Raw genomic sequence first — 23,078 nt, 5'->3', positions numbered from 1 at the left:
GGGCACAACTTCATCGTAAGCAGAGTGGAAATGAGTTCTATTGGAGAGCTCAAGCAATTAGAGACATGAGACGGCTAGCTGGTAAGCACATGTTCCATAGCCTTGTAACAGCTTGGAGGTAATTACCGTTTCACCATATTTCTTGGTTTGTGTCTAGTTGTTACTTTGACCTGACTCTTCCAGAACCTAATCCCGCAAATAGCTGGGCCAGCATCTGTGATGGTGGAGGGTGGCCTGCTCACCGTGTCATAGCCTTTTTGCCTTGTTCCTTCTATTAATTCAGTTGCAGCAAATGCTGTTGCTCCAGCAATGTGAGCTGTCTCCCTTAAGTGCCCTTTCTCAGACAGATGGAGTTCAGCCAGGAGATGTTTGCTGTGTGACACTTAAGTTCGAAGTTCTTCTAAGTTCTTTTTCTTCCTGTCAATCTCTTTCTGCCTTGCAACACAGCAGCTTTCAGACTGTGGCGCCTGCAGAAGGAGCTACTGAGCAAAGAGGAAGACAGGCTTTTGGAAGCCCAGGCTCTGCTGGAAAAGAAGAAGCTAAGAAACATTTTCTGGCTGTGGCGTTCCCGATGTTTGGAAATGGAACAGATTTTAGCACTAAGAACTCGGATCCAAAGAAACTTGGTCTCCCAGTAAGTTGATAAGGTCTATTTTTCATATGGAAAGTCTGTTCACTGTGAAAGTCCAAGGAATGACAGAGCCAACCCAGACAGTGACGTGTTATTCCATCTTAGAGACATCTATTCTTTTGTTTTAGGAATTAATAAAGATTAAAGTAGGGGTAGAAACATGAAAATGAACTGCTGTGGCCAGAGGTGTTATGACTTGCCTCCTGTGCGCTGCCAAAGATTTTTGGTCCTGACATTTGATGTTCGGAAAGACCAAACCCGAGAGCACCCACGGTGCTGCAGTGCTCTAAGTGTCACGGTGGCTTTTTAATGAAATAAACAAATAGAAGCTCAGAAGATGACAACTTCTGTCTGTTTTTCCTGAAATAAACCCAGTCTCAGGAGGAGACTTGTACACTCTTCACGTGGTTTTATTTTCCTTTGGTATTCTCAGGTGCTTCAGTGCATGGAAGGAGACTGTTGAGCAGAAGGCACTTCACAGGTGTAACCTAGGCCATCTCAGAGCAGTATCACTGAGGAAATACTTCCAGCAGTGGGTTCAGATGCTGCAGGTCAGAGAAGGTGATAAGCAGGCAATGGCGAATTTCTTTCTCCTACAATGGAGGCGGCATTATGGTGAGCAGCTTGGGGTCTGTGCAGAATCTAAGATTTGGAGGGGCTTAAGCTCCTTCCTCCTTTTATGGTGAGAAACAGCTGAAAACAACCCAATAACAGAGAGGCTCAGATGATACATGGTACTAACAAGCCAGAGTGGGTGGAGGACTAGTTGTTCTGGACGTGTCAGTGAATCTGACAGGGAGATTTGTTGCTCTGTTTCATAAACCTAGCAGGAAGTCTTAAGCCTTGTTGAAAAGAAGCATTTTGAGGACTGGGCTGGGCTGAGTTTCTTAGGAATGCCTTCTGACAAACGTTGTCTCTTGTCACTCTCTGTAACTGGTTAAGGACCTGTTATAAGCTCAGTAACTGACAAGACTGCAACAAAGAGGCATGAAGATCAGCCATTGTGGACTGTACAGAGACGGTTTCTGGAGAAAATGGGCTACTCTCTTGATGACATCTGCCAAAAGGTGAAGCTCCAGAGAGTATATCTGCTGTGGAAAGCAAGACTGTGCGAGCATCACAGAGCTGAGTGAGTGAAGAAGAGCCAGTTCCTGGAGTCCTGCCCTCATTAGTAGTGTCCTTCTGGAAGAACCCCTTTTACTATCTATCATCCATCATGTCTGTACTAGTATCCCCCTCTGGTATCCCTTTTCAATCACTTTGCTGTCTCAATATCTTCTGTCTCAGTTCTTTCTCTCAGACTTTGGAGCAGTGTAGACTCAGAGAAGCTCTGAAATTATGGCACCAAAAGTTTCTCATGCTGAAGACAATTGAACAAAGTCCTAAGCACTCGCACGGGACTGTCTGTGAAGAGCCTCTTGCCATGCTCTTTTCTGAAGACCTCTCAACATCTTCTGGCTTTGACAGCAGTGCTCCAGCTACTCTAGCCTCTCAGAGCTCATTGGAAAAGGTGAGGAGGTCTTGATACATCCAGACTGCTCTGAGATATTGAATTGCTGTGATTTTGGGGGGGGAAATTTCTGCTTCAACATGATATTGTCATCAGCAAACTGCGCTTAGTATTTAGGCTGGAAGGGCACTGAGCCCATAGGGTCCTGGTGTTTAAATGTAATCAGAAATCGTAAAGTCACTTCTCTGCGCCCTTCCTGGTTCATCATTTAGTGATATGGGGAAGTGCTGAGCTAGTGAGGTTCTCTTGTGCACTTGCTTGTGTTTGTGGTGAAAGGGATGAGGTACAAAAAGCGTCATCACTGAGAAAGTGTATATACCTGTTTCCCCTTTTCTCAGTATAGAAATAGCTGTATAACTATTCAGTATAGAAATAACTAGTATAGAAATTACTTTCCCATCATTTATATGTTTGCAGTCCATAGCTGTACTTGCTAGCCTGCAGCTTCTTTTGGATGCATACTGGATTTCCCTGAATCCTTGCCAAAAAGAGGAGTAAGTGGCATGGTTGGAACTGTTAGCTAAGTGATTTCATTGTCAGGACACCTTACAGCATGTTCTTCATACCTGCAGCAATACAGTTTTAGTGACAGCAGCCAGCAGAGCTTCTCCTCTGTTCTTACTGCTGAGGATGTCGCACACATGCCGTATTACAGTTCTTTCCTGCAACTACACCAATGTGCAGAGCTGCCAGCTGAGCTGGGTGGGGAGCTGTACTTGCAGGCCTCCTTTCCTCCACGGAGTACTGGGTGAGTTGGAGACTGGTTCCTTGGGATGCTGGTTTGGTCTGGCTGAATTCCTTCCTTCTGGGTAGTCTCTCATGTCATCTCACGGCACCCTTCCAGATGCTTTACCCTCTTCTTTCTTTCCCTTTTCCCCTGACATTTTTGTCTTGCAGAAGAAATTGGTTTGTGGGAGGTCAATTCCAGTCTTTGGCACTGCAGAGTCCAGAGGATAATGTCCAGCCTCTCACCAGTTACTCTACATGGGAAGAGGTAAGGCTGGAAAGTGCTGTGATGCATCTAAATGTACAAGTGTCTTCTGCATAGCACAATTTAGCGAAGAGCCTTTGGGTTTCAGTGTCAGCGTATGGAAGGTCTCACTGCTGTTCTCTCTTTGTTATTCTCTCTTCTTTCTCAGACAGAAGGTTTGTGAGATTAAGGCATTTCTCAGGGTAACTCTTGCCTACCATTTGCCAGCTGAGTTGGAAATTGGCCATGCGTCAAGGATTTAAAAGGGCTATGTTAGACCATCATGTCTGGGTGTTCATGTGGTGTGTGCGGGTTAGCAATAGGGAGTTAGGCAATCATAGAAGTCACAGCGGCAAGGAGAAAGGGCTGAGCTGCATGGAGTGACTGTGTTACAGCAGCAGTTCAAGGCCCTTTTTTGCTTTTCTGGATTACAGGACTGCAGTTTTGACAAGGAGGTGAAGAGTTGCTGGCACCAAGCAGAGAAATGCTGCCTGCAGAGGTACTTCATTGTCTGGTCAACTCGGACTCAGCAACTTGTAAAGGCCCAGCAGTACTGCAAGCTCATTCAGCTGTCTCGGTAGGTATTGTGCTTTCCAGAAGTTACCTAAAGGTACTGTCGAGAGCTCTACGTTTGCTTTTTAAAAAAAAAAAAATTCTTCCTATAGCTATCTTTTTCTGTCTTCAGTGTGAGTTTTGCAGCCCATTATTTTGTGTTTTTTTTCCTGCTTCGAAATTACTAGATCTGAAAACAATCATTTCTGGTTTGATTGGGTGCCTCACAAATTAGAGCAAGCCTAGGACTGCTGATAACAAGCCCTGGTAACTTTGTCTCCACTAGACTGGCCTTGCTGTCTACTCATTCCGAAGTTGAAGAACAAGCTTGGCACACTCAGGACAGAACACCTTACTCACAACAACTTACCCTGTCCATGATTTTCCCTGACATTTAATGGGGAAAGTATGTTAACAGATCAGATGTATTTCCTAAACTCCCTCATGTGTATGTTTATTGTTAAAGTTTCAGTTACAAGGGTGTGCGTCTGTGCGAGTTGTTCCTACAGTTAGTGCAACGACCTTTGTCTTTCTCAGCGCCTTTCTCAGCTGGCACCACTGGGTCATAGAAAATAAGAACCGAAAAGCAGCAGCAGCTCTAAAACATCGAGTTCATTGCTGCCAGGTGGCTTTCAGCCTGTGGAAGAAGAGACTGGCCCAAAAAGTGGAAGCTGACCGGAGATTCAGGTGTCACATTCACCAGATGACTGCTGATGCTCTGTGGCGTTGGCATTCCTGCTGGCAACGTGAGTTACCCCATCCTACAGCAGCACTTGTGTCTGTAGGAGAGGATGCTGTGGGAATGGTTGGGATGGAGAAAGTCCCACTTCTTGTGGTTACAAGCAGGACACGTGCCCTGCTGTTTTGTAGTGCTTTATGCTAGGGGAGACGCTCCTTTGGCAGCTGATTGGAAAAAGGGTAGATCTCACTTTACCTGCACTGCCGAAGAAGTGTTCAAGCAGTGCATTTTAGCAGCTGAGGACTTAAATGGAGTTCAAATGCAGCATTTCAAGCTTGAACAGCCCCAGCAGTTGGCCTTTGCTTCAGTGGGAGCAGGGTGTATCTTTTGCGGCTGTTTAGCAGTCCCTCAAGGGATTCCACGTGCTTTAAGTGCTAACACTGTGCCAGGGAAGGAACGCTCCCAATTTTTGATGGAAAACCACCTTGCAGATGAGAGTGGAAGTGATCTGTGATCCCTGGCTTGGGGAAGGGCAGGGGAAAATAAAAGAAGGTTGCACTGCCTTGTAGACAAAAAACTACAAGGTGATATGAAAAGTCTCTTCAGCTGTTAAAGAGATGATGGGATATCTTAGAAAGTCTGGTCCCATTTGGTATTTGCAGCAGATGTGTTATTGCTCTTGTCTGGACTCTGCGATTGGAAATAAAATTATTGGGCTCTGTTTGGCAAGCTTTTGTGTTCTCTCAGGGAAGCGTGCGGTGAGAGACCTGCAGCAGCGATGGGCTCAGCACAGCTGCCGGGAGAAGAAGAGGTTGGTCCTGCAGACATGGTATTGCCAAACAAGGAAGCAGAAATATGCTGCTTTATTCTGGGAACGTCTTCTCCTGCACAGGTTTGTTTCCTGCCCTCAAAGCATTGCTGAGGGAATCTTTGAGTGAAGAGCAATTTATGTAGTAGAGAATCCAGTGTATTCAGACCAGAGACTGGGTTTGAAAGTACAGCTAACTTGTGTGTAAATGGAGGTTCTGTAGCAATGCTTCCCTGGGGGTGCTCCTACATTAAGGGGTCTGTTATCCATAGTCTCACACTCCTCATCTCGTTTTTCTCATTCAAAAATTCTCTTCTTTCCAGAACTTCTGTTTAGTCTTAGTTATGCGGTATGGTATTTGTAAACTAAGCAACGGAGATGCAAACAAATTTGTGGAGTTTAAAAAAGTGAAAGCTTTGTTTCCACTGGCATTATTGAGTATTTGCTGAAAGGAATACTGGGCAGAGGTCTTACAGAGATCTGATGTTTAAAAACCTAAATCTTTTATATTCTGGGCACAGCGTGTTGATTTTAATTTAAACTAATGTGAAAAATTGAGTTCAATATATTCTTGCAGAAAAGCAATATTCAGTAAAGCCTGTGAAGGGAGAACCACAATATTCAATTCGTCTCGGTGTTAGTTACGATATAGGTGAAGCTATAGTATGTTTTGGAGTCTTACATTAGAGTGCAGATCCTAAAAACACAAGAATTTAATCTGAAGAGCAAGGTGTCTGCTGCCAATCATTAACAACTTTTTTTTCCTCTTAGCTGTTGTTGAGTAGCTTTCTCATTGAAATCCGTTTTGTTTGTGGTTTTTGTTGTATGAGGCTACTGTCAGCTTGAAACGCAGCAAAGTGTCCATCTGCGGTGAACCAGGAATTGTTCACATGGTTCTCTGAGCTAATTCAGGAGGATAAGAATGATTAAGATTATTTATGCCAAGGATTCATTTAAGGCAGGTTTGGCCCTAGCAGATTTCCTTTCCAATTGCAGGTTCAGGCTGAGAGGAGACAAAGATCTGCAGAGGAAAGAGCAACTAAAAACCCAGTCAAACCTTAGTGGCGTGATGCTTAGGCTCTGCACTCCCCCCACCCAATTGCATCTTCTTCTGCAAATCAATCTGTGTGGTGGCACCCTAGTGGGGAGAGTGTTTGCAAGAAGTCCTTAATGTTGCTCCTTCCTGGAGAGTCTGTCTCCACCATTAATCTTCCTTCTGAGTTTTCCTTTGATGAGGGAGCGCTTCTAATTTCTCACCTGGATATGGTACGGGCTGAGCCCTGTCTCTTCTGAGGGGGGCGTTTTTCATGCTAGGATAACCTGCAATAGATTCTCTTGATCTTCAGAAAAGCCTGCCAGGCAGAAGATATTTACACCTCTGCCCTATGGTGCAGTGGGGTGATTTGCATAATGGAAGTCCAAGTGGAACAAGAAACCAAAAGGATAAGCCAGGAGTTAAAAGCAGATTGGCTTCTGGGGTTGCAGAGGAAGACTGGCCTCCTCTGCGTCAGCCTGCAAGATATAGAGAGATTATTCTGGGTGCAGATTTACTGTGCTGTTAATAGTAACTCCTGTAGACATTGATTTTTTTGAAATAAAATTGTCTCCATAAAGAGACATTCACATCCCATATATGCAGGCCCTTAGTTTGACAGTCAAGAAAAAAAAAGCTGAATCTTGACAACAGGCGCTGTCTAAAATGCAGCCTGGTTCTGCAGCAAACAGACTTAAGGAGTCTGCTGGATTCCACACTGAAGGAGATTTTAGCAGTTTTATTCTCATCCCATAAGGAAAAAGCTTTTCCTCACTCGTCATCCCAAAGGTCAGCCCCTGGCACAGAGGAAGACTGAAGAGTGACTTATTTAATTCCTTTCTTTTTTTGAGGCATCCACTATGTGTAGCGGCAGGGCAGCCTAGGCAAAGCATGTGTTTTGTATGCAAAGGAAGAACATAGTATAATATTGCATTCAGTTTGCAGAGGCCTCAGTAAACTGAGGGCAAGTTTTTAGCGGAAAGAAAGTGTAGTGAGGAGTCTGAACTGAAGTGAGGAGGTATCTCCCAAGGACAGGGCACTGGAAAAATAAGTAATACGGAGAAACATATATAAATGCTGATTGCAGAAGGAATAATAAGAACAGCATTTTTTCTTGCTGAATGCTCTTTCACTTGCATTGACCGCTTAGGTGTGACACTGCAGGGTGGGATGAGAAGGTGGAATTTGGTCTGTAGACTGTTCGGTGCTGACATGGAAATGTGACTTTAGGCATCCGCTGCTTTTCTGTGCTTGTTTTTCAGGTGCCTAATCACCTGGGCCCAGGTCACTGCTTGTAGACTGAGGGAGTATGAAGCCCTCTCTCATTTTAAAAGGGTCAGAGAGCACCGTCTCCTAGTTGTGAGCTTTACTGAGTGGAGGGTGAAATTCCTGAGAGCTGAACAGCAGGTGCCGGGAGAGAAAAACCACAAGTGGCAGGAACCCTCTCAGGGTAAAGCCTGTCACCGCTGGCGATTGGCCTCAAGAGGACGGCAAGCCCTGCGCCTGGGATCTGTGGCTACTGTAAAACAGGTAAGAAAAGATGAAGGTCCCTGTGAGACAGTTATTCTTAATTGCCTGTTCTCTCGTGAAGACCTCAGTGAGTCACTAGGCACTGAGACACAGTGACAAGGCTTGTATAAAAACCTGGTTTGACTCATGCTGACTGCTTAGTCCCTGCCTTGAAATTCTTTACAGATTGTGCACGCAACTTCATCACCATAATCTGGCACTGATTGCAGCAACCATCTGGAGCATAGCAACAAGGAATAGGGACATTTTGACCAGAGAGACAGGAGCACTCCTTCCTCTCTGCTCAAAGATGAGATGGGATAATCACTGTCCCTGCAGAGCAGAGCGAGCTGTCAGAGTTGCAGCTTTTTTCAAAAGACTTTCAGCTAGCAAACCACAAAGAGGTCGATTGATTTGGAAGGGCTGAGTCAGTCCTGCTGGGATCTCATCTGTGCAGTTTTCAGCCTGGGGTCTAGCACATTAAACTACCTGCAGGGATATGAACATAAATGTATCTCTAGGGCTAGTTTGTGTGTGTGCTCTCTGTGTGCATTGTGTTTAGCCTTGGCTGCAGCTGTGTTATTTCTATTTGCAGGCCTGCAACTACTGGACAAAAGCAGCTGCCTTTTCCCAGTGCTCACGGCAGTGCAGTACCCTGATAGGTGCTAGGAAGAGCAGGAAGATGTCTCTGTCATGGTCCATGAGTAAGAAGATGCCCCCTCCTCTCTTCCTTTCATGGGGCCATGTGGGGAGTGTGAGTGAAGAGGGAAGGGGGGTAGTGTTTGCCAGCCAGATGACGGCCGAACTCTGACTGTGGGTTGCTTCTGTGTTCAGGAGCCAAAGGACTAAGGGCTCATAGCAGCTCTGATCTCTCCCTCTCTAGCTCCAAGATTAGCTCCTATGTGATTCCTCTTTTCTTTCTTAGAAAGCCGAAGAGGCAGAGAAAAGGGTTCAGCGACAGCTGTCCCTCTTGGGCTTTTTCCCAGTGCCATTCACTGCTGGCTGATGATCTACAGAAACCAAAACAGGGCCGAAAGGCTGCTGCTCCCTCACCTGGTAGAGCGACCTGGTGTGGTAGGACCCTTTCCTGCACATGCAAGGATCCAGGAGAACAAACTAGAGACGGACTTGGAGGAGAGGGAGAAGTGGCTTGGGTAAGTGGAGTGGAGGGCTCTGGGTTTCCTCTTGTTGCTGCCATCAGGGAAGGACTCTCTTGTAGGGCTGTTGGGCAGATAAAGCTTATTTTCCCCTCTTGCCTATAGGAGGAAGTATCTGAGGTTGTGGCATCACACGGTGATACTTCACCAGCACCAGCATGACAGGAGACTACGCTGTCTGGCGAGGGGATGGCATCAGTGGAAAGAAGCCAGCAGGGTGGTGATACTGGCTCAGGTGTTGGTGAGTATCTGGTACTGCCACCCTGATGGCTGTTACTGGGCAAGCCTGCTCTGCTTCCGGCCTCACATACATCCTGGCAGATGAGACCTGGGGATTTAACAAGTACCAGTGTGCACCGGAAATCCCGGTTTGCTGCTGTGGCTACTTTTTCCATCTTTCTCTTTGAAATGCCATCATGGAAGACTGGCACATCAACATATTTAGTTGTGCTTTGCCCCATCTTACAGATGGGAATCTGAGACAGGATGATTTGTAAAGATTGCCTGTAACCTGTGCAAAAAGTTCAGAGCAAGTATTACAATCTGCGTCCTCATCTGTGTTCCTGATACATCCCCCTGGTGTCTGCAGCCTACCAAGGGCTGTCATTTGGCCTCCCATCCTGCTCAGACCTTAGCCATCTATGGAACTGACCCATGTTCTGTCTGGCTTCCTGGGCATTAGCTGTGTGAGATGTGCTCTGACCTGCCCATGGGACAAGATGAGGCACGCATAGCAAGCGCATCCATAGTCCCTGAGGAGCTGTGCCGGAGCACCGATGGGGCACTCTCCTTGCCCCAGGGTCCTGTGACTTAATTAGCTACAATATTTGCAGGAAAACAGCAAGAGCCTTGCTAGTAGTCAGCTTTGTTTGTTACCAAAGCAAAGTTGTTCAAGAAGGACCGGGGAAGGCAGCTGGAAGCAAGGTGGAACTAGAGGGAAGTGGGGTAGCTTGCCTGCCAGAGCCCAACAAATCTGCGTGCTGCCTCTTTCCCTGGCAGGACCAGCAGCGGCTGATAGAAAAGGCCTGGAGGGTGTGGAGGCGACGACATTTACAAAGCTGTGTGGTGCAGAATTTTGTGGAGGAGGAAGCCAGGAGCCTACTGTCTCAGGTAAACATTTATGACTGCTTTAATTCTGTGGACCTCAGTAGACCAAAAAAGCACCCCAAAGGGACAACTGGTGTTCCCTGTATCTCTCTCCCTGCACGAGGCACTTGCTTAGGGAGAAGTTGAATACATCAAGGTATGGAACTTGCCCATAACAAGGGGAAACAGCTTCCAGCTTTATATGGGTTCACCTTTGGGTGTTTTTCAAAGCTTTGTTTCAGCAGTCAATTTCCCTGCCATGTGCCCCTGCCCCAGTGTTATCAGAGATGTTAATCCACTAATCCCCTGCATCTCAAGAGCCCACTCAGGGAAGAAACAGGCTCCACATTGGTGCAGGGGGACTGTGCTGACTTGCACCCAGGGACAGGCAAATTGCCATAAATCTGAGTGAGCAGGCAAAGGCTTAGAGCTCAAATAGCCAGTTTGCTCCTCGGCCTGCCTCCCAAAGATCCATGCAGGATTAGGTCCTCCTTTAATGGGATGAGAGCAAGTACTGAAACTAGCGGGCAGAGGGGGCATTGGTCTTTCTTTTCACACTTTGATTTGTACTCCACACTTCACTCAGAGCCCTTCCCTGTCTCCCCTATGTTCCTGTAGCCAATAAGTGAATGGTGAGGCAGCTGGCATAGAGGAAAAGCTTTGTTTTGTTTAGGGATACTGTGAGGGTGGCTGCAACCCCTCAAGGGTAACCTGAGTATTTGATTTTTCCACTTTACTATTTAAGGCCTTTGGAAGGTGGCGCCAGCTAACAGCATTCCAGCTCAAGGACAAAGGACACTGCTGAATGGTAGGGGCCTGCCTGCAGCTGCTGCTCATTTCAGGACACGTGGAGGATACAGCTGGCTGTCACAACAAAGAGCTGGTCCTGCACAATCAAGAAAACGAACGCTCTGCTCACGTGATAAAAGCAGTGCTGCTGGCCAGAAGCCTGATAGCCAAGGGACAACCAGGAAGAGATGGTACCTAGTGAAAGGTCCTCTTTAAAGGACTGATAGCCTACTCCCCTAGAGGCAAAAATTGAGAAATGATTCCCTTTTGTTGTGAGGTTGCGTTCTGTTCTCCTCTGGATGCTGATTTTGCTGGAGTTCTGATTAAAGGTCAAAAAACCATGTTATAGGCTCTCCCTTTACTGAACGTTTTTTCCTGGACAGGAGTTGAGTGTCACACAGGGGAGTAAGCAAATACATCAGTCTTAAAGAGATGAGCAGGAGCCTGCCTGTGGAAGCTTCATCCTGTTGATTCCAAAGTCTGGACTGTCCATCGTAGGTGCAAACACAGGTCTTTATTTTTAGATTTGGCTCTTCCCCTGGGGGGGATTCCCACATGGATCACACCTCCTCCCCCTGTCTAGGTCCATCAGCTCTTCATTAAGCCTTTCAGTGGGTGGCCAACCTCTTGACTGCTTCCTGCTGGTTCCTTTCTGTGCTGAATGGGCTAGGGATGAAGAAACCTGCTGGGAACAGCTGAGCACCAAAAGCTTTGCTGAGGCAAGACAGGCGTGTCTGACCCCCAACCTTCCCATTACTTGCTTCTGTGATTGATGCCCTGTAATTACCCTGGATATATGAGCCCAGTCTCAGACAGCTGTAATGAGAGGGTCTGAAGAATCTGGAAGAGGCTTTTCTTCCTTGCTTGTTTGAAAGAGATGCTCACAGCATGGCAGGGATCTCAAAATCCCACTGGGAACTGCCCCAAGGTCTTGTTTTCCTAGCCTGTGGTAGCTTTTCGGGATTGTTAAGTACACAAAGCAGCCTGCATAGCTCCCCCAAGCCCTTATTTCAGTGCTGTGGGGCCTAAGGCTGGTAAGTCATCAGGTCAGGAAAGACAGGCTATCTTTCCACTGGAAAAGGACCACCACAACTCCTGTAACCTTGCAGAATTAAACTAAAGGTTGTAGCTGGTTGCTTTTGGTAAATTCTAGGATTTAAGCTTTCTTTGTTCTATTGTGGAGCTTTGTCTATACTTAGGGCATGTGTTGAAAGTGAAGGCAGAATTGCCCCATGAATAATTGCTTTTCTTAAAACTTTCCCTTGTCCCAGGCTGAGTAGTTTGCAAATAACATGAGTCTTTGCTACTTACAAGAGTAGGGCTTAGTACAAGAGACATTTGTATTTGGGTATTTTATTGTACTTAGTCTAAGAAATAGTGTGATTCCTACTAAAAAGAAAAGAGGAAATATAATAAAGGGAGAAAACTTGAACCTTCTTCTGGAGAGAGTGCAAAAGAGCCTGATATGGTCAGTTATGACAAAATACATCTTAGGAGTGCAATATAAAAGCAACTTGATCTTCTTTTGAGGGTTGGTAACTGCTGAAATAGTCTCCTAGCATAGGCACTGTTGACAGGAGTGTTTCTGCCCCCAAGGCAGCATTTCTGGCATAAGAAAGTTACCAATACCACTGAGTTTTATCACATTGATGCGTAAGAGTTCGCCTGTTAGTGTAATCAACATAGTCATGATTAGCACCTCTTCATCCTGCAGAGCTGGCCTTTAAGCTCAGTCTGGAGCCTCAGCTCAGAGGTTCAGGTAGTTCTGGCTATTGTTCAGTGAGAAGAGGTCAGGGAGCCTTTCTGTTGGGCAGAAGAGCATGTAGTGTGGGTAGATCAGAGCGCTAGCCTGGGCACTGGGTGCAGGAGTGTGTGGTCCTCCATTGGCACAGGAGCTGCTTTTTCTCTCTCCGCAGTCAATGGACGGAACGGGGAAGTAAGGGATTAGAAGAGGAATTTTCACTGCAGAGTTGGGGAGTTCAACAGCTCAAAAGTATCATCTACAACCTGCCAGAGACAGTTTTCGAGTGGGAAGTCATTGTCCACCAGGTTGACCAAGTAGTAATTGTCATGGATGTACTGGATGATCATGCGAGAGGGTGACTCCTCTTCATAGAGTTTAGCCCATTGCTCAATCCACAGTGCAAAGGCCTCATCCTGCCAAGAAAAAAAAAAAAAAAAATGTTGGCAGTGGTGTAATGCAAATGTTACAGAGCTCCATTTTCATATTACCTTATTTAGGATGGCCAGGCATGTGGCTGGTTAGCCTGTGGCTTGTTTCCTCTCAGTAAACATTGCAAGAGCTGAGCGAGTAGCCTGGTGCTTTCCAGTCAGCGGGAAGTGCCCTGAACACAATGTTCAGAGCTGAAACGAGACCCATTTGCGGTAAAATGGCTCAATACTGCCCCTGTGCGTGTAAGAGGGGAGGGAGAGCTACTGCCCAGAGCTCTGGGGGCCAGTACAGTGACAGTGGTAGCTCCCAAGCCTCCAGTTACTGGGCACTTGGTGTCTGTGAAGAGCTCTGGCCAGAGCAAAGCTCTCCTTACGCTGAGGGAACAGGAGGAGCAACATCTGGACCTCTGCAAGCTAATATCAGAACTGTACTCAGCTGCGAGACTATAACCAAGCCTGACACTCTGAACTTCCAGGACATCCCAGCAATGTATCCAGCAGGAGGGAGGACTCACCTTCCAGGAGAGGAAGCTTACAGGATCCACTACAGTGGGCTGGATGATCTCTCTGCCTGGGAAGATGCCCCAGGTGACAGCATTGGGTTGCAGATCTGGAGCATTGGTGATATTCTGGCCCTGCCAAAGGAAGGAAAACCTTTCTAAAGCAATTGCTGAAGGAAGGACTGAGTTGGAACAAGTGCACTGACCCTCTCCTTTCCTTGTTAAGAGATCAGACAGCTGCTGGATATCACAGCTTTCCCTTCCCTTTATCAGCCCCACTTTGTCCCACTTTGTTCATAGTGATATCTGAACATTTTCCTCTCTCCCAAGGTGGTGAAAGGAAAGTGTCTGGTAAACAGCAGCCTACCTTGACATTCACAATGTGGTAGTTCACTCGCAGCTCGTACTTCTTCAGCACTTTGAGCAGTGCTGTGACGATCTCGCTGGAGGTGAAGAACTCTAGGTATGCCTGCGGGGATGGAGAAGGGGAAAGAGAGTAAGAGCCTTTACCCATGGTAGGGCTGGGACACATACAGGCAACAGGAGAACAGCTGTACAGTCTGTGCTGCTTAGAAACCAGGCAGCCTAAGACTTGTACGTCTACTCCTGGAAAGATGTACTATAGAGGAGGCTTGAGCAAATGGCAGAGCAAATCAGCAAGAGATCTGGGGGGAAAAAAATAAATAAATTGGGGAGAGCAGAGGTAACAGGCCAGGAGCAGCCAGGTCAGGAAATCTACAGCCTCCCTGGTTTTTTCCCCACGTAAACAGACAGGCTGGAATAAGCTCCAGACAGCGTAGCCACAACTGCTGTGCCTGGGAAGCAGCCTGTGCTGGAGTAGAGTGCTGGGAAGAGGCCTGAGCTGGACCTGTGTTCTATGTGGTACCCCATAAACAGCCATGTCCTGCCAAGGCAGCCCAGTCTGGTGGGAACAGAAGTCAGGGGTCTCAGCTGGACTCTCCCAGCACCCTACCATTCCCCGTCCTCATCTTTTGTTCACAATTCTCCCCCTGTGCTTATACAACCTAATTCTGTACTTGCTCCATCTACCACTGCTCTGTGCTTGGCTGCTCCCAACAACTGCTTCCCCTCCCCCCATTTCCTGGCTATTGTGTGAGATGATGGATTTCCCTTCACCTCGGGGGAATTTTTTCCTTTGAAAACATAACTGCATTTGCCATCTGCTAGTCTCATGGCTTTAGCGGTTTGGATCCCTTTTGAACAAGGCTGCTTTGTTTCCTAATATGAGCCACTTGCTTGGCACTTACCTTGATGGGAGATTCCTATCACAGCCATTAGTGGCAAGGCTCTAGGGCCTGAAAATGCTTGACGGTAGGAGGCAGGCATGGGAAATAAGACTGCTTGCAGGGCAGAGAAGAAACTTCGCAGCTGGAATTTTCAACTGCCCAGTTATTACCATGGGAAGCTGGGTGGTAGAGATACTACTTCATTGATTCCTATTTTATGAAAAAAATGGCTGTTTCCTGCACTACTGAATGGGATCAGATGCAGTGGGCAGGTGTGTGTTTGTATCTAAAACTTCATAGCCCTGCTTTAGGAAGAAGTTACTAATAATTACTAGCCGAGAGTAAAAACAAGAAACTCTATAGATGTTCAATAGATGTTTAGAGGTGGGAGAAAACAGCTATGAAGTAAGCCATAGAGATGACATAATCTGTCTCTTAAGACACCAAAGGAGCTTTGGCTCATCTCAGCAAGAAGACATTAAGATAAGGAGCAGGCAGGATTATCTGGGTGAAAGCCTAGGACCCCGCTACCTAACAGAGACCAAACTGGGTCATAACTCTTTGCTGCCTAGCCCAGAGTTGCACAGTACCTTTTGGAAGACGTAACCCCCACTGGGCCCCCAGCCTACAATGGGGTCTGTGGATGGTTTGCCATTGATGTTTGGCTGGGAGTTGATGGTGAGGATTCCTCGTCTGTTAACCTTCTCCAGCTGTTCCTTCAGAAGGTTGGTTTCGGTAGCAAGAGGGTCGTCATTCCAAGGCATACACGTAACCTACCGTGAGGAGAAAAGATGGCTCACAATGGATGTAACCACCCTTTTGTTACCACCTGGATGTTGAAGGATCTCAGAAGTCCCTAATGGTCTCAAACACACCTGCTTCAGGACAAAATTCCTATGTTTGGTTCAAGGGCCAGGATATCCTGAACCCTAAAAATGACTGCTGAAGCCTATCAGTGCTGGTCCTGTCACACTGTAGCAGCTTTTCTTTTATGTTGAACCCTAACTCTGGCTGTTGGATTCTCTTCAGCCATTATCTCAGCAAGTCATTTTGGATAGGGAAGTGCCAATTCTTGTTTAGAACAACAATGTGGTACCAGGAGCAAGCGCAAATACACACTGTTGTCTGTGCCACGCTGACCATCCCTTCCTGGGCCATCACTCACCTTGTGCCCGTTCTTGTTGGGTTCTCCGGTGATGTAACATGTGAACACCTCAAAGACGCTTTCCTCACCAGTCAGCTCTTCTCCCCACATCTTCAGGAGCTCCTCCCGGGGAGACTTGCTCTTCAGATAGAAGAGATAATAGTCCTTCAGTTCCCCAAAGGCTGGAGAGGAGGAGTTACCCCTGTAAGGGGAGCAGACACAGGATTAACAGGCCACTGAGGAAGATAAGCTGATTTGGTGATGCAGGAAGACAGCCACCCAGGAAGAGAAGTATCCAGTGAAATCCACCTAGAGACCAAATTCCTCAACATCTTGGTGCCATTCACCTCACATCATTCAAATCCAGGCAACGGAGGACCACTTTGTTAAGAAGCCACCTGTCTTGTCAAGCCCAAAGCGTGCCCAGGACACCCACTAATGACAGAGACCAACTCTGAAGGAGGCTTTCATGCCACACCTCTACCTTAGTGTCACTGCAGGCTGACAGCTTACCATCGGCCATTGGGGAAATCGTCCCATTCTTGAGTTCGATAGATGTAACTCTTTGGCCTAGAGGCCCAGAAGATTGGCCGAACATCTTCAACTCTTCTCTTGGGGTGAGCGCTGACTGCCCAGGGCAGAGGCCGCCTGCACAGGAGGAGCAGATGTTAACAGTTACTCTGCTGAGTTTCCACTACAGGCTGGAACACCTTCCCCTGAGAACTTTGCCTCTGGGGAGAGCAAGTAACAGGGGCTGAGAAGACTTCTGTTTCTCAAGAAGTAGGACAGAAAACTCTTCTTCCTTTGTGGAAAATCTTTTCCCGCTCAGTTCCCTCAAAGGATGCTCGGGAGGTGTCCATTAAATAGTTAAGTACTGGACTGATGGCTGAAATTGGATGGTGGTAAGGGAAAAGCACTGTGTGAAGCTATTTTTAACAAGAAAAAATAGCTACCCATTTTCCTTTGCTTCCTCTTGTCTATGCTGAAGCATGTGGACTCAGAGAGAAGTCTATGTTCCCTTTATCAGCTGCACAGAACCCTAGAAATCCACAGCAGGTGCTTACATAGCACCTAGCCTATAAGAGAGGTTATGACAGACCTCAAAAAACATGTTTCTTCTAAGTGGCAGCTCTAAGAGTTTAGGTTTTTAAAGTTCCAGAACAGGCTACTTTAAAGACACTTGACTAAAATTAATTCCTCCTTTAGCTGTCCCCTCTATTCCTCCCAGCTTTTGTCCAAGACCTGCTGGAAGGGTAAAATTCTAAATGCAGAAAGTTGCTTAAAAAAAAAATAAATATAAAAGCAACAGAGGAGAGGTGCTAGCCCCTCCATTGCTTGAGCCTTCAGTAGATGGGATGAAGATATGTAAAAGAGGAACTAACAGAAGCCAGCATATTCTGCTCACCTTGGGTCCTCCTTCCAGATGCCCAGGCGCTTAAGGACTTCAGTAGTAGCTACTTCCCGATTGAGGGTATAAAAATGGAGCCCATGCACCATGCCACTATCCAACAGTTCCCGGCACATAGACACTGCCAGCTCCACCCCATAGTTCCGGATGGCTGCATCATTGTCCTTGATAGGTTCAATCACATCTTTGATTTCTTGAGGCACTTCCAGCTTGGAGAGCTTCACCAGCTGGCGCAGGGAGTGGTAACCCTGGATGAGGATGCAGGGGATTTTCATTTTTCAAACATCCCAGTAACACAGGTACTTGATCTCTATTTTGTGGCAGGAGATTTAGAATTGGGGCTCCTGGATTCTATGCTTAGGCACCATCTCTAGGATGGTAACGCAGTCCTGGTCATGTCACTTTAGGTGACTTCTTCCCATGTTGCCTGAGCCCAGCATGCGGACAGTGGTGACTAACACCTTAGGACTGGTAGACCATTGTCCTTTATATCCCTTTCTGCCATGTGGGCACAGAAAGCCTTTTAAACTTATTATTACCTAAGAATATGCCTAAGATTTTAAATTCTTATGCCTAAGAATTTAATTTGGCAAACTACGTACAGATTTATCACGTTTAGCACACTCACTTCCCAGAAATTTTGTGGAGGATATTTACAGACCTCTCTCAGGCCCTTACCCACAAACACATCCTGGATCCTCATTCCCTCCCCGAACCAGAATTACTGGATTTCACCTGTATGGGGAAGATGCCAGGAATAATGGGGCAGGTGATGCCAATGGCTTGACAGTCCTTCATGAACTTGAGAAAGGTTTCTGATCGGAAGAAAAGCTGCGTAATGATGAAGTCTGCCCCAGCAAAGACTTTCTCCTTCAGGTGCCTCAGGTCTGCCTCATAGCTCTCTGCCTCAGGATGACCCTTGGGGTAGCCTTTGGGGGGTAAAGGAAAAAAAAAGTGAAACCTGGTGGTCAGGGCAACACCCTGGAAATTAGGAAGTAGCCAATCCGATTGTGCTGTCACTTACGGCCCAGGTCCAGAGAAGGACTGCTGAGCTGATTTCCTCATCTCAGACCCTACCCCGCATTCTGCAATGAAGGGCATTTACCTGCCACACAGATGTCAAAGTAATCATCAAATTCATTGCGAATGTGCTTAACCAGGTCAACAGCATAGTTGAAGCCATCTACTTCTTCCTCCCACTCCTCACCAGCAGGATCTGAAAAGAGAACAAATCCACAGCTCACTCCAACTGTTTGCTGGACTCAGATCTGCTACTGCTGTAAAAACCTCTTGCTATCAAAAGGAAGACAAGATGAAACCTCCAAGTTTGCAATCGTACCCATGGACTGCTTTTGTCTACCCTTGGGCTGGAAAGACTGATAACAAATGGATCAGGTAAAAGGCAGTCTAAGCTTTTAATTCCTGCAGCAGAATGACCCTCTAAATCTCACTTCTCCCATTTTTGCCCTGGAGTTGAACCCAACAGCAAAATACAACCTCAGCCCTACACATCACAGGACAAAAGGATTCACCTCCACGCAATGCCATGATGTTCTTCAACCCCAGACGTTTGGCCTTCTGCAGATGCCCTGTGATGTCATCCTTGGTCTGATTGCAGCATGTCATGTGCAGGATGGTCTCCAGGCCACAGTAGTTGACTGCAGTATTGGCAATAATCATGGAAGAGGTTTCCTTGTCAGATCCTGGGTCCCCTGCAGGGTGCCACGTCACATCAATGAAGAGTGGACCACCCGCTCCCATGCGGTCAAACCTGTGGATTTTAGAGCTGCATTAGCCTACCAGGTCGCCAGCTCCCCTCTCCATGCCTGGGATATCTTGCTCGCTGCTGAAATGCCAGCAACAGGCAGAGAGAGCTTGGATGACAGCAGCAGGAGAGACCAAGAAAAGGGCTCAACTAGTGAGTGGCCAATGTAAATAAGGAAAGTCATCCTTTAAGGCTGTATGAGGAGGAGCTTACAATCTCTTTGAAGAAGATTGTTCTCTGCAGAATAAACTTCCTCCCAGCACGCTCTATTAGACTGATGTCTTCTGACAGAGAGCAATGCAAGTCCCGTTCCTTTTCAGATGGGAGACTATGCTGCAACCCTCTGTTCCCAGTTTTAACTGTAGAGGCCACAAATATGAAAAGATGGACCAGATCTCTGTTGTGTTCCCAAGTGTGCCTAATAGAAGAAATAAAGGCTCCCCTAACTTGTCTCTCTCCTGCTCTGGGATGGAACAGGCCATTCTGTTTAAAGTAAAGCTGGCTCTGGCATACAAGTTACAAAAAAAATTATGAAACTCCCTGTTCTCCTCCAGGTGAGTACACGGTGGCTCCTGGGGCTCCCTACTAGGCTCCAGGATAAGCTTTAGCTCTGGAGACACTTATTTCAGAGGCTAAAACTGTAGTCCTCAGTAATAGAAGCACAAACTATAGAGGCTGGATGATTCTGAAAACAAGTGGACGTGTCTGTTCCAGAGACTTGGGCATCAATTACTATTCTCTGCTTTTAATAGCTCCTTTTCTGCTCTATTGTCCCCAATTCAGCCCCAGAGCATGACAGTGGGGTTGCTCCATCTTCACAGAGCATGGGAGAGGGGAAACAGACTGGCCCCCTCAGTAACCCCACCATGACACTTAACTCTTCAGGGCCTCCAAGGAAGACAAGTTACCTGGTGTCCATTACCCTCCTCAGCAGGAAAGCACAGCCCCACTACCTGCTTCGTCACCTGGAAGGGGAGACAGAGCATGGGGCAGAGCCTGCCTCATTAGCTATTTCCCAGCCCTCCACCAAAGACACTTCATCTCTCCCCTTTCCCACCCTGCAGCCCTCACCTGGAGATGAGATTGACAGCAGCATTGGCTGTGCGTGGAGGGAAGAACTCCAAGGAGAACCACTTGTCTCCAGAGTCCTGCCGTCGGCGCATCTTCTCCCGCAGTCGCTCATGACGGTCAGCGTCGAGGACAGGGGTGGAACAGCGTGAGCTGTCCTTGGAGCTTTCGCTCCCACTACTGCTGCCACCATCAGACTTGGAGCTGGAACTGGCACTGCAGGTATGCTGGGTCTCATTGACCATGGTGAGCTCTCTGGAGGAGGGGAACAGGAGCACAGTGGGTACAAGAGAGGGGACAGATCTCAGCAAGCAGCAGTTACAGTTGGGGTGGGCAGATGATGATGAAGAAGCAGCCTGTGCCAAGACCCAGTGTTAATCATCATCAAGTGGTCCCTTTTCCCAGCCCTCACGATCAGCTGTAGTGGGGGATCTGGTGAAAACACAATAAAAACCATGTGTTTAGGTAGTGCTGAGAGAAATAATACAGCAGATGGCTTCGTGCTGCTTTGATGCAGCTCTTCTGTGCCTGCTGGGTCAAATTTTATTCTCAGAAAAGTCAGGTCAACATCACTTTTGCCCTGACTACAGCTGAGCAAGCCATGATACCCACATACATCAAGTGAAGGCCTCTTTGATCTTGTGGCCTTAGGCTTGACATGCCACCAGACTTATTTATTTATTTATTTTTCCTACAGCAGCTGCTTCTTGGACTGTATCCATCTTCAGAGTTTCCATTCATTTTGTTCCCAAAAGGCAGTGCTTCTTTATAGTGAGGGTAGGAGAGCAAGTGCCGAGAGGGCAGGTATGCAAGAATGCAAAGTGTTCCTATGTCAGAAAAAAAGTGAAGAATCCCCTCTGATCAGGCCATCCCCACAAATACCATCCTTTGTTTTGTCTTTGCTGGCATCAGACAGTTGCATTTCTAACCATTAGCCTTCATCCACAAGACACACCATCTCCATAGACAACTGTCCCCTACACCAATACCACTGCACACACTCAGCTCTCTCCTTTACCAGAGATGCTGTTCATGTTCCTTTCCTCACCAACTGTAGCTGCTTGGAAACAAGGTCAGCAGAGACCGCCCCCTTCTCCCTGCCTCGTAATATTATCAGCAGTGCTCATTCGACTTCACAGAAAGGAAGTGGTACAAGCAGGTCTAGGATGCCCAACTCCACCTAGCTCCCCAAAGCGTTTCACCCAATGCCTTTAAAATTAGATAGTGATTACAGATAATAAAAGATGAGCTGCCGTAAAATTAGCATCTGCATTATTTGCGTATGTACCTGCCAAAACTGAATGTGATCCCAGGGAAGCAGCATGTTGTCTGAGCATGACATAGTGCTGGAGCCTGTTTTGGAGGGAAGGGTTGTGAGAGCTCATGCACACTTTGTCCTTATCAAAAACTCTGTGGGTTTAGGTCATCCAAGAAGACTTTGAACTTATCTTCTACTGTTTACACTGAGTTGCCAATCAAGCAAAAGCCTTTGGGAGAAAGTCTACTTTTACCACCTGGGGACCTCTCCAGCTGGCAGGAAATATGAGAAAGGAGCGCAGGCTGCCTGCTGCCAAGAGGAGCTGGGAGCCTTAAATCTCTTGTGTACCAACATAGCGGGCCATGGTAAAAGTCAGCAGCACCGACCTATTGACAAGTGAAGCAAAAGCAACAGGGTGCACAGTAACAGCCCTGACCAAGCTCTCTCCAAGGGCTTTCCCTGGCATCCGCGTGGCACTAATCTGGGAGAATTATCCCAAAGCATATGCTGGTGATCAAGCTAGCAGCGCAAGATCACGTGTAGTCAGCTCCCGATCTCTCACTTCTTGCAAGCAGCCCACAGCATCGTAGTGAAATCAAATCAAAGGAACGCTGTTTTGCCACCTGAGATTTAACACCCATCGCAAGGGAAGGGTTACGTCTCTATAGGATGAGACTCGTTGTTGAGGACTGGTCCTTATCTTACTGGCAATCTTGAACCACAAAGACAGGAGAAAAGCCCCACTTAAATTTTGTCTACATGCAGCATTTGGAGCAGTTTCCTTACCATCAGATGCATCACAGATCTGCTAGCAGAAGCTTGTGGTTATTGCAAAGAAAAAAAAGTCTTGTAAACAACAAAACCAGTTGCAAAATGAGACAATCTTAAACACACGTCAGCTCTGTTGTGTCAGCACTCCTGCGCCTCTGTCTCTACCACACTGTAGAGCTCACATCTGTGGCCCAGCACATCGACGCTGATCGCCATGGAGCGCCTGTTGTGTTTATGTGATGCCGGTGGTGCCCGTTTGCTTCACTGCAGGGGATTTTTACCGCTTCCAGGCCTGATTTCGCACCCCACACACAGTGTGGAGGTCTGTATCCTCCGAAGCTTAGTTTTACCCCGCCACCTAAACTCGGCCGCGCAGACCCACTCTTCACATGGGGCATGCACGCCTGCGAGGGACTTGCCAGGGCTTTGCTGTCCTGGGCCATGGCATAGGGCTGGCAGACAAGGGGCCCGCGGCTGGATCTACCGCCTGGCCAGCGGAGAGGCCGTTGGGAACGGGCCCGGGGAGGGGGGGAGAGGCCGGCACCCCCGTAGGCTGCCGGGGAAGAAGGGGCGCCAGCAGCGCTGGGGGGGGGTCCCCGGAGATCCAGGTCTCGGGGACCATCGCAGCGGGCTCGGGGCCACGCAGGGACCAAGTGGCAGCCCGATCGCTCCTTCACCTCAGCTGAACCCGCCGGGAGCGGAGCGCGGCGCGGCTCGGCTCAGCTCAGCTCGGCTCGGCTCGGCTCGGCTCGGCCTGAAGCAGCTGGCGGGCAGCCCGGGCTCGGCGTGGGGGGCTCGGCCCACCGCGGGGCCCCCCGGGCGGCGGGGGCGGGGATCGGGCCCCCCCTCCCGGGACCCCGCTCACCTGCCGGCGGTGCCAGGCGCTGCGCATCGCGAGCGGCCCCAGCCCGCGCCGCTTTAAGGCCGGGCGGGGCGGGGCGGGTCACGTGGGGCCCCGCGCTTGCCCTTCTCCGACATGGCGCCGCCACCGCCGCTCCAGCGCCGGCGGGGGCGGGACCGG

The 23,078-nt window shown here is 47.9% G+C and overlaps 2 protein-coding genes across 3 annotated transcripts; one reads left to right on the top strand and one right to left on the bottom strand.

Annotated features, from left to right (window-relative positions):
• The first annotated feature begins 6 nt into the window (after positions 1–6).
• C16H1orf167 (chromosome 16 C1orf167 homolog) lies at positions 7–10,995 on the top strand. Its single transcript, XM_063353863.1, has 16 exons — positions 7–81; positions 451–634; positions 1,065–1,246; positions 1,574–1,760; positions 1,919–2,141; positions 2,714–2,889; positions 3,039–3,135; positions 3,546–3,688; positions 4,201–4,409; positions 5,090–5,234; positions 7,446–7,713; positions 8,288–8,396; positions 8,618–8,846; positions 8,955–9,090; positions 9,849–9,959; positions 10,681–10,995. The coding sequence occupies exons 1-16, from the start codon at positions 66–68 to the stop codon at positions 10,738–10,740; spliced, it is 2,475 nt and encodes an 824-aa protein (XP_063209933.1). The 5' UTR covers positions 7–65; the 3' UTR covers positions 10,741–10,995.
• Positions 10,996–11,274: 279 nt separating this feature from the next.
• On the bottom strand, positions 11,275–23,057 carry MTHFR (methylenetetrahydrofolate reductase). Of its 2 annotated transcripts, none has more exons than XM_063353679.1 (12): positions 22,923–23,057; positions 20,032–20,283; positions 18,728–18,966; positions 18,301–18,411; positions 17,931–18,124; positions 17,193–17,443; positions 16,301–16,435; positions 15,809–15,989; positions 15,234–15,416; positions 13,764–13,865; positions 13,412–13,531; positions 11,275–12,881 (listed from the first exon to the last, which is right to left on the bottom strand). In XM_063353679.1, the coding sequence occupies exons 2-12, from the start codon at positions 20,271–20,273 to the stop codon at positions 12,684–12,686; spliced, it is 1,956 nt and encodes a 651-aa protein (XP_063209749.1). In that variant the 5' UTR covers positions 20,274–20,283; positions 22,923–23,057; the 3' UTR covers positions 11,275–12,683. The 2 variants fall into 2 exon arrangements, with proteins under 2 accessions (XP_063209749.1, XP_063209750.1); XM_063353680.1 differs by lacking the exon at positions 22,923–23,057 and adding an exon at positions 19,869–19,925 and having other exon boundaries at positions 20,032–20,162.
• Positions 23,058–23,078: the final 21 nt, after the last annotated feature.

This window comes from Chroicocephalus ridibundus, chromosome 16 (assembly GCF_963924245.1).
Source record: "Chroicocephalus ridibundus chromosome 16, bChrRid1.1, whole genome shotgun sequence".
In the NCBI taxonomy this organism is placed as follows: Eukaryota; Metazoa; Chordata; class Aves; order Charadriiformes; family Laridae; genus Chroicocephalus; species Chroicocephalus ridibundus.
This window is presented reverse-complemented; position numbering and strand designations above follow the sequence as displayed.

Coding starts and splice junctions, on each gene's coding strand:
- C16H1orf167 (XM_063353863.1), top strand. Junction 5,235..7,445: donor GAACGTCTTCTCCTGCACAG/GTTTGTTTCCTG, acceptor CTTGTTTTTCAG/GTGCCTAATCACCTGGGCCC. Junction 7,714..8,287: donor CTGTGGCTACTGTAAAACAG/GTAAGAAAAGAT, acceptor TTCTATTTGCAG/GCCTGCAACTACTGGACAAA.
- MTHFR (XM_063353679.1), bottom strand. CDS start 20,273: ATGGTCAATGAGACCCAGCATACCTGCAGTGCCAGTTCCAGCTCCAAG. Junction 17,444..17,930: donor CTGGCATCTTCCCCATACAG/GTGAAATCCAGT, acceptor ATCCTCATCCAG/GGTTACCACTCCCTGCGCCA. Junction 12,882..13,411: donor TAAGCTTCCTCTCCTGGAAG/GTGAGTCCTCCC, acceptor TTTTCTTGGCAG/GATGAGGCCTTTGCACTGTG.